The 16,780-nt window shown below is 43.7% G+C and overlaps 1 protein-coding gene across 1 annotated transcript; it reads left to right on the plus strand.

The window, feature by feature from the left end:
* Nucleotides 1-559: 559 nt before the first annotated feature.
* Nucleotides 560-5,730, plus strand: LOC310780623 (caspase-7-like; the record flags this gene model as incomplete). The annotated part of the gene is made up of 5 exons (XM_083641149.1): nt 560-776; nt 3,703-3,866; nt 4,160-4,301; nt 4,394-4,631; nt 5,715-5,730. 5 exons carry the CDS (start codon nt 560-562, stop codon nt 5,728-5,730), a joined length of 777 nt encoding a protein of 258 aa, XP_083497275.1.
* Between the last annotated feature and the right edge of the window lie 11,050 nt (nt 5,731-16,780).

Raw genomic sequence — 16,780 nt, forward strand, 5'->3', positions numbered from 1 at the left:
CGACATCACCCACATAATGTTTCCAGAGTTTGAAGTGGTTATGGAAGGGATTTTCAGACGAGAAGACAATCATTTTCAAAACAGGCGAACTGAAGTTACAACAGGAGACGTGTGACAGTCCCTGTGTGCAGGCGTCACCCTGTCTTTCATTGACAGTTTTCTAATAGCTTTGCATGTGATGCGCATATAATTATAATAATACTCCTTCAACTCATCAAGGCATGTGACCATAATCCTGTTCCTGCTTTGAGAGGAAACACTCCAAATATGGTTGCACAGCTATGACAGAAGGTGTGACTTGTATTAATATTTGTATTGCTCCATGATGCAAAGACAGAGACATCAAGCCTGCGTGAGACAGACCTAACAGACGTACATAGATCCTCCACAGAGACACATGTGTTCTCTCTAAAAGCAATATCTCATTGTCCATCTGCATATTACTGGACCATTGGACTAAAGGACTTAGGACAGTATCAGATGCACGTTCCAACCACAGGAGAAAACGAAGCAGACACAGACGACTTCACATCTCCACTTGGGCTCTCTCTGAAGAACCATGCTGCGGTGGACAGGTGCGAGGGACCCCGGCGTGGCGTGTAACAGGGCTCTGCTGGTGTCTGTGGCTCAGTTCCATCCTGGGGTGAAGTTGAGGAACCGGCCCGGGGCAGAGAGAGACACCAAGCGACTCCACCGCACCCTCAGCAAAGTGGGCTTCAAAGTGGACATCCACAATGACCTCACCAGTGACGAGATCAGAGCATTGTTTGAGAAAGGTAACACACAGTCACACATGTGCAAGATGTACGCTCAACGGTTGACCTCTCTAGTGTCTTTATATATGAATGTGAATGAAGAGATGGGGTCTCAAGTCCCAATTTCAATTGCTTGAGACTTGACTTGAAACATGAAGACAATTTGACTGACCCTATTAATCCTATTAACTCAAACCTGCTTTCTACTATGCACACAATATTGCCAACCATGCTCACCTGCTGCTAGGTCCCATGCTGCCTCAATGGCCTCATCACTAGCCTGGCTAACAGTGGCCACAGCAGCCAACACTGGCCCTTCACTGGCCCTTTACTGGCCCTTCACTGGCCCTTCACTGGCCCTTCACTGGCCCTTTACTGGCCCTTTACTGGCCCTTTACTGGCCCTTTACTGGCCCTTTACTGGCCCTTTACTGGCCCTTTACTGGCCCTTTACTGGCCCTTCACTGGCCCTTTACTGGCCCTTCACTGGCCCTTCACTGGCCCTTCACTGGCCCTTTACTGGCCCTTCACTGGCCCTTTACTGGCCCTTCCACCACGGAGAAGTTCTGTCAATTTGGCACATTTAGCTGCATCTTGCTATTTTCTTTTCCATTTTCTGCACCAGCCATCTCTTTTTCATCTGCTGTTCTCTTTCTTTTTCATATTTTATCTTCATCATTATGTTTGCCACAAAAACTTCAGCCAGATGGAAATTCATCACGATCACATTTAAACAAAAACAAGGACAAGGTTTTCAGAAAATGCTTCAAAAGTCATAAAAGTGACTTCAACAATGCAGTGTTTCTGTGCTATATACTCTGTTTAAAAATGGTCTCTTGCATCTTGTCTAATTGTTTGGGATATTTTTGGGGAAAAGCTACTTCCTTGTACAGTAAAGTCTCATTTCAGTCACCTCACTGTTTGCTTTTGAGTCCGTTAGCAGTTTTGTCTTGCTGATCTTCTGTGTTCACCTCCATGCTCAAACTGAAGAAGGCACTTCATGCACTTGCTCCTATTTCTCGGAATCCAAAGCTAAGAAACAAAGTGAAAGTGAAAGTACTAGACTTCTTATCACTGAGAGATAAGCTCGTTGCACCTTTGGCTGTAATCAAGTGCCAATGGGAGGCAATGTCTTTGCTGGACAAATAAACGAATAAAAGGAGAGCATATTTCAATGTCCACAAATAATGTTATGTAATGTTAATATGAATATAGTTATAGAAATGAATTGACAGCATAAGAACCATGACAGGTGTCATGTTTGTTTATAGGAGTTTGTGTCAGGGACTGGTGTCTTGAATAACAAGTAGACACAAGGCCTGTACCTTCTGGCAGGGGGACTAACAATGAAAATCAGTCTCGTGACTGCAATTGTCATGCATTTACATTTTGCCAAAATGTTCATTAATGTACACTGTCCCCGATTGAACAAATAAAATTGAATTGAATTGAAGGTATTTCCCCCCCTCCTCAGATGGTGCAGATTGTAAGCTTTCTAATGATGTCATATACATTAAAATCTGAAAATAGTTGAAGAAGTTATGTTTATTTGAATGTTGCGACCCCTAAAAGCAACCTTGGTTTGCCCTGAATAAGCGTAGCTTGCAAATGTTACAGTTGGGCCTTTTTAATGTGGTTCTTATCTATCAGCATCAATTTGGCGTCGTTGTCCAGGGTTGTGTTAGCATTTAATGAGGTAGGGTTGTGTTAGCATTTAATGAGGTAGGGTTGTGTTAGCATTTAATGAGGTAGGGTTGTGTTAGCATTTAATGAGGTAGGTCTGTGTTAGCATTTAATGAGGTAGGGTTGTGTTAGCATTTAATGGGGTAGGGTTGTGTTAGCATTTAGCATTTAATGAGGTAGGGTTGTGTTAGCATTTAATGAGGTAGGGTTGTGTTAGCATTTAATGAGGTAGGGTTGTGTTAGCATTTAATGAGGTAGGGTTGTGTTAGCATTTAATGAGGTAGGGTTGTGTTAGCATTTAATGAGGTAGGGTTGTGTTAGCATTTAATGAGGTAGGGTTGCGTTAGCATTTAATGAGGTATGGCTCTTTGCTTCGGCCCACAACAAGGGAAGACCGTTGAAGACGGCCCATAGGTAGACACTTACGTATATAAACTCATGTCCCATGAGGAATGGCGTTTTCACATGACGTCTGCAGCCAATCATATTCCTCCATGCCGTGGCTCTCTCAAACTATTCTCCCTCTTCCTGCTTCCGTCAGAGCGGAATGATGTCAGTTTAGACCCACTCTTTATCACAGCCAATCACAACAGCCCAAATACCGCGCAAATATTCTCAATTCACTCGGCCAGAATGGCTCTGACTGACAGCTAGACTGACCAATGACGCTCCAAAAAGGATGGGCCTGCATGACGTGACCTTATCAGCTGATTCCAGAGAAAGCCACTAAACCACTCACGCACCCTAACACTCACACACCCTAAGAGCGAACAAATTATTTAGTGATCCTAAAACTGTTTGTTATATCGAGTGTGTTCTTCAACATCTAAACTTGCGTAATATGAAAGAAAAAAAAATCTAATCTCAAAAAACAACTTTGATCTCGATTTGTGCGATTTCACGGTTGCCTACTTGCTATCATTTCACCAGGCTGTGTATGTGAATACAGAGAGGACACGCAATGTCCTCTTCCCTGTGCAGACAGACACTCCGGCTTAATAGATATTGTGCAGCAAGAAAGAGTGTGTGTGAGTGTGTATGTGCATGTGCATGTGTGCGTACGTGTGTGTGTGTGTGTGTGTGTGTGTGTGTGTGTGTGTGTGTGTGTGAGTGTGTATGTGCATGTGTGCGTACGTGGGAGTTTGCCATTCCCTTGTTTGCCTTGGTCCAGCAGAGCAGTGACTGAGTGAGTGAGCAAGGTGTTCACTTCAGTTAGCATGTAATAACCCCATGACATCTCCATGTCTGCCTGTGCTGTGCTGCAGAGAGCAGGCTGCCGGTGAAGGACTGTTTCCTGGCTGTGTTGTCGTCTCATGGAGAGGACGGCTGCGTGTTCGGAGCCGATGAGAAACAGGTCCGGCTGTCTTATATCTTCAGCCGTTTTGACAACGCGCTTATGGAAGGAAAAACCAAGCTGTTCTTCATACAGGTATAGTATAGGCATGAGGAGCATCCTCGTCTGCATACAGGTATAGTATAGGCATGAGGAGCATCCTCGTCTGCATCGTGAGCATCTCACCAAAAAAATCTGTAAATGATGAAACAGAACAGAACTCTGAGCTCTGATACTCCAAAGCAGTCTGCCACTTACATTTTTACATGGGGGCTATTTGGCAATTTATGGAAAGCAGAATATAAACTCGCCAAGATCAGAAGCGGCTGGAGGAGATTGTAGTGTTAGGATTTGGGTTAGGGTTATTTGACTGGCTGCTGTCATCCTAGGCTTGTCGGGGAGGAGATTTGGACGATGGGGTGGAGGTGGATACTGTGGATTCAGCAGGAGATGACACCACAGAAGAAGACAGCTTCTCCCAGTATCGGTCTGTTCCTGTAGATGCCGTCGTCATGTACGCCACAGCACCAGGTAAATCCCCCAGTTAGCGTTCATTGGTCCGGACATCTAGACATGATGAACGCTTCTCTGCATAACGCATCTCCGCTCCTTCCCTCCCGCAGGTTACTGCGCGTTCAGGAACGCTCTGGGGGCCATCTTCCTCCAAACTTTCTGCACCTTATTAGAGGAGGACACCCGCAACCTGGAGCTGACCCGTCTGCTGACTCGGCTGTCCCACCGTGTAGCCCACACCTTCAAGGCCAGGGGTGGCGAGCTGGAGGGAAAGAAGGAGATGCCTTGCATCATGACACGAATGACCAGAGAGGTTTTCCCGTTCGCCGAGCCAGGGGAGGAGACTCAGTTATAAAATCAGTTATACTAGTGCGTGTTTGCGTGTATACTAAGCAAGCATGTGTGCGTGAGATAGAGCAGTTGAAAACTGTAATTAGCAGCAGGTATGCAGACGGATGAGAAGAGATACCTGAGTTTATAGAGATACCTGGGTTTCCAGTTGATCCAGTGTTTTTTTTCTTTGTTCTTACAATCCTAAGTCATATATATACCACCTTCTAAGTAAGTCTTAGCCTATCTTCTCTGGAATGTTTCTTCTCTGGAGTTTTCGGTTTAGATGTTTAGGAGTCAAATTTTTTAATGTTTTTTTTACGTAACTACATAAAAAATCAAATCAAAATAAGCTATACAACTTTATTTTGTGTCACCGTGAATCAAAGAATGAATGTTTGAATGTAGCTTTCGTTGTTGCAGGAATTCAATTCAGTACAATTTGTGTTTATTGTAGCGTAAATAAATACAAAGTATCGACTTTGAGTCAAGTGTTCTGGATTGTCTGCAAACTTTGCCTTTGTTGTCTCATTCCTGTCTTATAGCTCATTGTCTACTAGCAGCCTTTTCTTCCTCCAGTGAGAGGCCAGATGTGATTTTACCATCAGAACAAAGATCAATGAGCAGTACAAAATTGCCATACTCCAATGGCAGTTCTTGACTTTAGTATAAATTGTAATAATTATACATTATAAGCAACTGTTCAGTGGCTCCCAGTTGTGTGTGTGTGTGTGTGTGTGTGTGTGAGAGAGAGAGAGAGAGAGAGAGAGAGAGAGAGAGAGAGACACACAGACACACACACACACACACACACACACACACACACACACACACACACACACACACTGACTGACTGACTGACTGACTGAAGAACAGACACACAATCTATTCTGACTTCACTTCAAAGGAGCAAATATTAATTTAAAAACATTATTAGTCCTTTGCTAAATATGGAATTGGGATTCAGGAACAAGATGAGATAGATGACAGTAGACTCGACTGTAGTCTATTGAGATAGATTCATTTTGTAGACTTCCCCAGTTCTTCGTTAAGTGTTTCTTTATGTGTCCAATTGTATTCTCCTTGTGCTTCCCTTGTTAGATGCCCTAAGGCTTAGGGCATCTAACCAGTGTCAATATGCTTCTTATAGCCAGCTGTATGACTCCTTAAACCCTAATGGATTTTGCAGTTGAGCAATTCTACAAGATTGACTGCCATTATTGCACAGAATTGTATCCAACTAAATTTTGATTTTCATCACAGGCCTCGACCATTTATCAAAAGATACACAGTCACACATTCCTTTGTCTCCTAATACGAAATCCTCCTTCAATCCTGCCCTCTCACCCTTAGGTGCCAGAAACATACTTTAACATGAGACTTTATGAGGCGTATAACGTTAACCCATTGATACCTGATGCAGCATTTGTTTGTGTATCCCTTTAAGACGCGTCATACGCGGTTCGCGGCCTTAAAGGGATACACACACAAATGAGGAATATACACGCAAATGCTGCACCAGGTATCAATGGGTTAATACTCACACATCTACAGATGTGATATGCAACATATTTTGGTTCAGAAATGTTCATATTTGACATTTCTGTGGATTCCAAAAACACGCAATGCAGACATTTGATTTTGGCGAATGGGCTGCTAGAGCATTCCTTACTCTTCAGCCTTGGAGTCTGCATGACATGCATGAGAATGTATTTGTGTATTTCTACTCTTGTTTTTGCATTTTAATACTTGCACAGTAATTTGGGAAAGCTTTAAAAAATGTGCTTTATATATATAAAAAAACGTGACTTCATTTGGACTGATTAGCCCATGTTTGAAATCGTTTGTATTCATCTATGCAGGAATAAATAATGTAGTGGTGTTTTACTAGTTTCCATTTATTTGTCATGCATATTTCATTCATTCACTTTGCCTGCTTTGGACAAATGCTCCAGAGAATCCTAACCTTGGACAGCGACGTGACTATTGCAGCACGCACGTGCACGCGCGCACACACACACACACACACACACACACACACACACACACACACACACACACACACACACACACACACACACACACACTAAAGAAACCATGGAAAAACAGCAACTAACATTATTGCTGTAGACTAATTCGCTTGAAATACTGGACAACAATACTGTGAATAAATGTGAAAACGTTGGATCACTACTGTATGTGTGAAGAAGAAAAAAAGAAGAATAAATTTAAATTTGAATTTTGGTTAAAGGTTAATGGTTAGGTTCAGGCAACTAAAACAACTTTGTGATGTGTGATGTTGAACTTTGGCAGTACCTTGGGTCGTGTAACTTCCTGGCCATGATATAACCGCCAAAATTGTCGATTCTTCTGTTATCTGTTGCTCACTGATCATGTGACTGGGCTGTGACGGACACCCAGCACAGCATGTTGCCCTCAGGTGAACTGAACAGGAAGCGACTGCTGGTCCAGCTCAGTCCAGGTGAACTGAACAGGAAGCGACTGCTGGTCCAGCTCAGTCCAGGTGAACTGAACAGGAAGTGGATTGGCCCAGCGTGCTCTGCCGTGTGGCAGCGTGGGGACTGAGGTAAATCATGACATTCACATTCAACCATTTTAGAGCCGTTATTGTGAAAAGAGAACATTTGTCTGTGGACCAACGTTTCACAATTATCGTGTTGGCCTCCTTCAACAATTTTGTGTCGAGAAAACGTAGAGTTTAGCCTCAGTTGTCGGGCACAGTGTTTGCATTTTAAACTGCAATCTAGACTGCATGTCTAAATTGAGGCGTAGGTTGATACTGAATATCAATGTTGTCAGTCACTATGCTCCCACCAGCTGAGTCAGTAGTCAGCACACGCACACGCGGGCACACACACACACACACACACACACACACACACACACACACACACACACACACACACACACACACACACATCTCTCTCTCTCTCTCTCACGCACATGCACACACAGACACTCATATGCATCTGATCAGAAAGCAATTTCGTCAATGTCAACAGTAATCAATATAAATATAGTATGCACCAAATCACATGTGCACAGAGAACTGCCCTGCATTGATAACCTAGTCTTTGACAGTCAGCGCACCGTTATTCCAGATTCCCACTTTAACCTGCAGTTACTTATATGGCTTGGTGAAGGAGTGCAGCCACTACTAATAGAGATGTCAACTGGACACCAATGACAATTTGATCATATTCATTTTATATAAAGTATTTAAAATGATGGAGGTTGGATTGCAATTGTTAGAGACCCCCACAAATACTGATGGTTTTCAGGGGAGCTGTGGTCTCAGTCCAGCTCCCCCTGGCTCCCCTGCATTTGGATGGACATGGAGTGAGTACTGGGGGGAACAGGCGGTCCTGATGGAGCTCACTGACCCAGAGTGGAGAGAGAACTTTACAATGGAGCTGTGTGAAGTCACCTGACTGCACCCCAGGGTGCATGCAGCCAGGGTGTCACATGACTGCACCCCAGGGTGCATGCAGCCAGGGTGTCACATGACCCCATTGATCTTTCAAGGGTTTTTTGCCCAACTTTCCGGAGCCATGAGGAGCAGGATGGATTGTGCTGAGAAAGAACTCTACCAACATCATAATTGGTAAGTAGCAAATAGGGCTAGACTTAAAAAAAAATAACTATCCCTTTAAACGTCATTCAGCACATGACTCCCTAAGACGCATACCTTGGACTTGTTGAATGGAATGAATTGAAGTTAGAGCAGCTATCAAAGCTATGATAGCATCTGAAGAGGAGAGGACATGTAAGACTGGATGAACGCAGAAGGGCACCAGATGCCTTCCACGCTGCTGCTGCTTCCTCAGAATGGAGCCATGAAGGCAGACAAAACTGCAGTAACAACACCTAACCTTCTATGGTGACGTGAGCTAATCCTTGGTGAGATCAGAGAGAGAAAGAGTATATCCCCAGAGAAAACCAGGAGCATCTGGTAGAAGCAGACGATCCGGAGAATGGCACCCCCTGCTAAAGCAATGATCAGAATCAGAATCAGCTTTGTTGGCAAAGTATGAACACATACAAGGGATTGGACTCCGGTTAGCTTTGCTGTCAAAGTACTCGCATACAGAATAAAAAGAAGAAAGAGAGATATGATGCACAAGTCAAAAACAGGCAAGGCAAGAAGAATCTGATTGTTTTTGAAATAACTGGTGCTTACATAACGAGTAGCCATTAGTTTGATGATGTAATTTGGTATTTTCAGTCTCTGATTTCTCTCGATCAGTCTCTGACTATTTTTTCAGACCGTTATGATTCAAGCGAAAGCCCACGCATGTGAGTTGGAGTAATATATTGAGCAGCGGTATTCAACAAAAAGGTTTGAGAATCTATGAGGTTGAGATGAGAGTGATCGGGACTTGATCCTGAAGAGCCGTGGTTGAATGAAACTTCCATTTGATTTATAAATCCTTTTCAGATTTCAGATTGTATTTCAGCATAGCCTACTTATGTTCCTTTGCATTTACAATGGCTTTCAATGTAATGTGCCAAAGTATCCCTGAGCACCTGCTCACATGGTTTGGCCCATCTGATTATTATTCACCCTCATCCTCCTGCATCACTCCCTCTCTCTCTCCCTCTCTCACACACACACACTCTCTCTCTCTCTCTCTATCTCACACACACACACACACACACACACACACACACACACACACACACAGAATGAGAGGTGAACTTAATGCCGCTTTATACAGTAATTTCGAGGAGATAATTGCTAAACCAAAGTTATTTAACATTCGGCCAGGGCCTATTAATTATTTACTGTTACCGGTATTTAAAATTGTACTCACACAGCTGGATTCAATTTGAGCACTTTGCGTGCATTCAAGGTTGCTGAAAAGTTTAGCCAACAGTTTCAGCCATTTTTCCACACTGAAAACATGGAGATTCAACTTTCAAAGTTTTTGTGTTTACAATAACTTTCAACTCCCAATTGAGGAGAGAGGACCTTTACTTGCAATAAACTTGTATTTGAGACTTTTATTTGACCTAATCATGAAGAGCCCACACAGCAATAGATCATACTGTGAGGCTCAGAGCTGAGCCACTGCTGGGCAGGTCAACAACTCTGGAGTGCTGCTGGAGACGGTGAAGAACAGGATTGCTGTGAATCGATGCCTCTCTTGAGGTTGTCATGATTAAAGATGGCTGGCTTCCACACCTCTCTCAATCTTCAGCCTGTGGTCAGACTGTGGTGACGATCAAGTTTCAGCTCATGGTACACCGGACATAACAACTTCAAGAAGAATACATTTGAACGGCAGTTCACTCCTGGGGTGAGATAGAAATGCACAAGTAGTCATTTCCTCCATCACTAATCTCTGGCAGGAGATTCAAAGTTCTAATCTTGTTCTGATCTTCAACTAAAATGGTAACAAATCTCTGTAGTTAGGCTGCCCTAAAATAGTATTACTGTTGTCCTGCTAGGTTCGCGTGTCATTTCATACATTTTCAGACATTTAAACTGGAACTTAAACTTCTTCTTCTTCGAGATTCACTTTAATAGCCACAGTAAGTAATCAGATTACAAAGGAGGAATTTGACTTAATGCAAGTATGCAGCTCAGTGGTCACATCATAGTAGAAGACAGAGCAATAGCCTACAGAAAAACAATCTCAAATTATAAAGTGCAAAGTAAAAAATCCTTTCAAGTGAAAAAGCGAGCGGTGTGAACCAATTCTAAAAGTGGAGATTTTATTGAATTAGATGCTGCTTCATGGATGATTTATATAAATATACCAAAGCAAAAATACATAGTCAGATCTTCCGGTTTTCTTCAGGAAAGCACTCCCCTTATGTATTTGCATCGTAAATTACAATGTCTCTGAATTTTACATTATTATTTCATAACGTGGTGAATGTACGAGTCACAACATGTACATACAGTAAGAGCACATGAGAGCGTTTTGGCATTTTTGGAATGTCTATTTGGTGACTTAACAGGGGTAGGCTACTAAGGCTAGCCTGTACCGCACAGACTATCAGTCTTGTGCTAAGCTAACTAGCAGGAGGGCGCATAACTACTTTTCTGCTTCACGCACAAGAAGGGCATCTATTTTCTCGTCTTACTATCGAGAATATGGCAAATATGCGAATCTTCCAAAATGTTGGCGTGTTCCTTAAAGTATTGTAACAAAGTATTATTACATAACATACTGTTTGTATGTGTGACAGTTCTGTTCTGTCACGATGGTGAGTTGATAAATCACACATCAGTTTATTTTGCAATATAGTTCTTCCTGGGTCCTGAGCGTGATGGCAGGGGTGTCAAACTCCTTTTAGTTCACGGGCCACATGCGACCCAATTGGGTCTCTAGTGGACCAGACAAAGAAAAGCAATAATAACCTATAAATGACAAAGCCTCCAATTTTCCACATTTCCTTTAGTGTAAAGAATGAAGGCAGCGGACGCCAACAGACTCAACAAACTGATCCGTAAGGCCAGGGACATTGTGGGGCTGGATCTGGGCTCTCTGACTGCGGTGTCGGAGAAGAGAACGTTGTCCAGGCTACGCTCCATCATGAACAATGACTCGCACCCACTCCACGGCGTGCTAGTCAAACACAGGAGTACGTTCAGTGAGAGGCTGATCCCACCTAGATGCAATACGGAGAGGCACAGGAAATCATTCCTGCCTTTGGCCATTGGACTCTTTAATGCCTCTCTTAACACGTTCACTGCCAATGACGAGTTGAGTCGTCAAATTTTTTTTTTTTTTTTTTTTGACGGTGGGACGTGGATCAACGCCCCCCACGTCTCCTATAAAAATATTGGAGCCACCGAACGTGTACAACCCATTCCACCGACCCACTAAGTGGCGACAGTGCTCTCCATTCTAGAAAAAGTCGAGCCAAAACTGCAGGGGAACGCGCGATGAAACCATTCTCCTACTGTAAAATGGATTAGCGAAAACGCTTTCGCTTTCGCGCTGATTGCTGGCGGTAGGGGATTGCAAATTTGCATAATAGATTATGGGTGCAACACACTTTGAAACACGCAGCATAAATAAGACCACAATCGCAAAAGAAACCCCGTTTCTTGGGGTTTCTCAACCGAAAACCCAGAAACGAACGAGCCTCATTCTCATACTGTAGGCGAAAACGCTTTCACGCTGGCGCACACGGGCGCACAACGGTGGGGGGTTCCAAAAATAGACTGGGTGGAAAACACACTTTGAAACACGCAGCATAAAGCCTAGAATCGCACAAAGCTTCATCAAAGCTCTCAAACCCAAGAAACGAGTGAGCCCCATCCACACTCCCAGGGAGGGAGGCTGCTCACTGCTCAGACAGGCAGTAGAAACTGCTTGTGACAAACGCTGCTGAAAGCCACCAGACACGCCCACGGAGGGAGGAGTTTGAAGGAGAGGGCGTTCAGAACTATATTGTTTAGATGTCTGATCTCTCACTGCTGCCAAAAATAAATGGTTAAAGTGACTGTTCTGCCTGTTTGATTGAATTTCACAAAACTGCGATTATCTCAGCTTTCAGTCTCAGACGCTGAAACCATGCTGTACTCAACGGCTAATATCTACATAACTACTAACTCTACAAACTAACTCTTTTAGACAGAGAAAGCACACATTCTATTAGTACTTTTGTGAACTTTGTGTTCACAAAGTCCAAGCAGAAAATAATCCTCGGCTCTTGTAAAATGAGCCAGAATCCTCAAAAAAACCCTCTGGCAGAAGCTACCTACAGTAAAAAAAAAACGGCTGGCAGTGAATGTGTTAAAAGAGCACCTCGGACTGAGCCAGCCGATAGGTTAACTGTGCCTGGCTGAGCCACGTGTAACGTATAGGGCAAGCCGACTTAATATAAGTCCAGTGTGCAATAACTGCAATTGTCACGTAATGTATACTTACTCTACTTATTTTGCTTACTTTATACGTACTCTACTTTATTTTGCTTATTTTTGCTTACTATCGCATTTTACTACTGTTTATTTTATGCTATGTTGTGTTCTGTGTGCGAGCTACTGTAACCTGTCCCAATTTCCCCCCGGGGATCATTAAAGTCTTTCTGATTCTGATGACAGATCCATTTTAAGAACACATTTACATGTAGAGGTTAAGATAATCTTAGCTACCATAGGCCTCTAAAGAAATGATCTAATCTACTGCCTGTCACTGTGCATTACAATTGACGGTGACTGTGCAATTCTCTATGGTCACGGCCGGGTCATGAAAATAGTTGACCATTTAGTGATGAATACAGAAAACATGAATAGGCTACTTCAAATGTAACTTGCTCCTGAAACCTGCAGGACTTCTCGGTGCAATTTTTACATTTTGCAAAGTCAACCATGTGGGCCGGATTGGACCCTTTGGTGGGCCGATTTTGGCCCCCGGGCCATATGTTTGACACCCCTGCGTGATGGACTGCCAGCTGTTTGGACTTTAGCACATGAATAATGCAGAGTGGCTGCTCACAGGTATAATGCAGAGTGGCTGCCTACAGGCATAATGCAGAGTGGCTGCTCACAGGCATAATGCAGAGTGGCTGCTCACAGGTATAATGCAGAGTGGCTGCCTACAGGCATAATGCAGAGTGGCTGCTCACAGGCATAATGCAGAGTGGCTGCTCACAGGTATAATGCAGAGTGGCTGCCTACAGGCATAATGCAGAGTGGCTGCTCACAGGTATAATGCAGAGTGGCTGCTCACAGGCATAATGCAGAGTGGCTGCTCACAGGCATAATGCAGAGTGGCTGCTCACAGGCATAATGCAGAGTGGCTGCTCACAGGCATAATGCAGAGTGGCTGCTCACAGGCATAATGCAGAGTGGCTGCTCACAGGTATAATGCAGAGTGGCTGCTCACAGGCATAATGCAGAGTGGCTGCTCACAGGCATAATGCAGAGTGGCTGCTCACAGGCATAATGCAGAGTGGCTGCTCACAGGCATAATGCAGAGTGGCTGCTCACAGGTATAATGCAGAGTGGCTGCTCACAGGCATAATGCAGAGTGGCTGCTCACAGGTATAATGCAGAGTGGCTGCTCACAGGTATAATGCAGAGTGGCTGCTCACAGGTATAATGCAGAGTGGCTGCTCACAGGCATAATGCAGAGTGGCTGCTCACAGGCATAATGCAGAGTGGCTGCTCACAGGTATAATGCAGAGTGGCTGCTCACAGGTATAATGCAGAGTGGCTGCTCACAGGTATAATGCAGAGTGGCTGCTCACAGGTATAATGCAGAGTGGCTGCTCACAGGTATAATGCAGAGTGGCTGCTCACAGGCATAATGCAGAGTGGCTGCTCACAGGTATAATGCAGAGTGGCTGCTCACAGGCATAATGCAGAGTGGCTGCTCACAGGTATAATGCAGAGTGGCTGCTCACAGGCATAATGCAGAGTGGCTGCTCACAGGCATAATGCAGAGTGGCTGCTCACAGGTATAATGCAGAGTGGCTGCTCACAGGTATAATGCAGAGTGGCTGCTCACAGGCATAATGCAGAGTGGCTGCTAGTCAAGTCAAGTCAAATTTATTTATATAGCCCTAATTCACAAGCATGTCTCAGAGGGCTTCACAGAAAATATGTCTAGCTAATTCTAGCTGACACAACAGTAGCAAGAATATACAGAATAAAGATAACATTTTGAACAATTGATAGAGAAATATAGAAAATACAGAAATGAAGGATAGAGCAGAGGAGAGAGCAGGAGAAGGGAGGAGAGCAGGGGGAATGTGAGAGAGTGGTGGGGTGGGGAGGGAATGGGAGATGTTGGAGGGTATAGGAGGTGGGGAAGGAGCAAGAGGAGAGAGCAGGAGAGGGGAAAGGGGGGGGCTGCTCACAGGCATACAGCGCTGCCTGCCTGCCTGTCTGCATTGCCATTGCACATGCAGTGCCAGAGATAGAGGTGGAGTTGGGAAGATCATAGAACACGGCAGGGGAATAAGACAGATAGAGAGGGCGAAGGGAATACACAAGTGCAGAGAGGCATGTATGAAAGAGAGACAAAGAGATATGCGAGAGACAGAGAGGATATACAGCCCAGAGATGGAACAGACGGGCTCAAAGTAGGAGCATGAAGGCAAGACAGCAAAGCCAGTGCGTTGTGAGCAGCAGACAGAGAGGTGTGAAGGCGAGATGGAGTCGTTAGAAGAGGGATAGGTGTGTGTGAAAACTCCACAGGACGCGTCGGGCAGACTGGCCATCTGGACCTCTGAGCTGACAGCTTGACATGACGAGGGAACATGGAGGAAACTCACCATATTGGCTTTCTTCTTGAAATATGCAACACATTGCACAAGAAGCACGAGTGGTGGAGCAGACCAGCGCCCACACTGAGTGTCACCATGAAGCCCACACTGAGTGTCACCATGAAGCCCACACTGAGTGTCCCCAAGAAGCCCACACTGAGTGTCACCCATGAAGCCACACTGAGTGTCACCATGAAGCCCACGCTGAGTGTCCCCATGAAGCCACACTGAGTGTCACCATGAACTGAATGGTTGAACAGAGATCAATGTTGGGCTATTTAAATTAATGAGGCTAATGTTGAACTGACAGCCTCATCACTGCAGATCTGTGGGGAATAAGACACACTTCAAAAAGACAGAATGTGTGTGACCCCATTACCTCACCGTGGAGAAGGTGAACACACACACACACACACACACACACACACACACACACACACACACACACACACACACACACACACACACACTGAGATAACGTTTAATTCCAATATAAACCTTGAACACAAAAAATGAGTAATGCATGTTTTAATTTGACCATTTCATATTGCTCACCAATAAAGTCATTTTTTTATTATTATTATAAAACAGACTGTTTAAAGTGAACAAATAATACAGCTGATTACTAAATATCAATAAATTGAGGGGGGGGGGTCGGGGGGGCAGACATTTACAATAGAAAATTACCTTTTTCCAGTGTAGAAATCTAATAGGTGTTTGAAGATGAAACAAACAATTCACAACTCAATGCCCCTCAAATATAATTCAGAATTGATTACATATGAAAAACACAGGCACGCGCAAACACGTGCACGGAAACATTTTGCAGTCTCACTTCAGGGAAATATAGTGCCGTCATTTGAGGAAGATGAGAAAGGTTGACAGAGAATGAAATCAACAAAAGTCATAGGATGTAAGCAGTGATCAAAGTGACCTTTCAGACAGAATCTTCCTCCTGAAGACGATGTCACTGCAAGATCACCTCTTCACAAAGACATACACATCACACACATGAAAGCTGCTTCACTGCTGGACCAGCCCAGTCGCCAGGACATGTCGGCATTGTACATTTATGCAGGAAAATGTACAATATTAGGAACATTTCTGAACAAAAAAAAAATTGCTTTTCACGTTTCTAGATACGCGAATATTAACGTTATACAGTACATGTCATATAGTCTAAGGTGTGTCTCATGTTGAAGTAGGTCGCTGGAGCCTAAGGGCGAAACGGTGTAATTAGTGGACCTGTAGCATCTCCGTCTTACAAGGGAGAGAGGGCAGGTTCGACTCCTGAATGAAGCATGTTGTGTTTTTACTTTTGGTTTTAACACAAACCATAACCTTAAGTTCCAAATTGCTTTCGTAACATAACCAAGTTGCTCTGTTGCTTAAACGTAACCAAAGTTGTTTTATTTGCGACGACAACAACACGCTTTTCAAATTAACCAGCGTTTTGTTTCAAATGTCCGTTGATATTGTACATACGATGATACCCTGGTGGTTTTCAGACATGTAAAATGTCAACATTTTATTCTGGCGATTGAGTTGGCTGGACATAAGAGAAGTTGAGGCTTTTTGAAAATGTTGACTGATTATAAGAAATAATTCTGGATCCACTACAACCTCTTTAATAAATTGGACAGAAATAGATAAATGTGACAAAGTTCTCCCCAGACCCCAGGGGTTTGGGAGAGGCAACAGCCAAAAGATCCATTTGGCTATTTGGTATTTGGTGTTGAAAATGGTAGAAACACATATTCGTTAAGTACAACATATTAACAACTGTATCATTTCAGAAAATTACATTTCGACCTGGAGAGGAACCCTTCCCTTTTGCTTCTGCTCTGCCCCTCTTTCCTCCAAGTGAAACTAGGTAGTAGTAGAGGCTTGACACCAAGAAAAAAAGAAAAAAAGAA

This window comes from Poromitra crassiceps (assembly GCF_964638095.1).
Source record: "Poromitra crassiceps genome assembly, chromosome: 8".
NCBI classification, from domain to species: Eukaryota; Metazoa; Chordata; class Actinopteri; order Beryciformes; family Melamphaidae; genus Poromitra; species Poromitra crassiceps.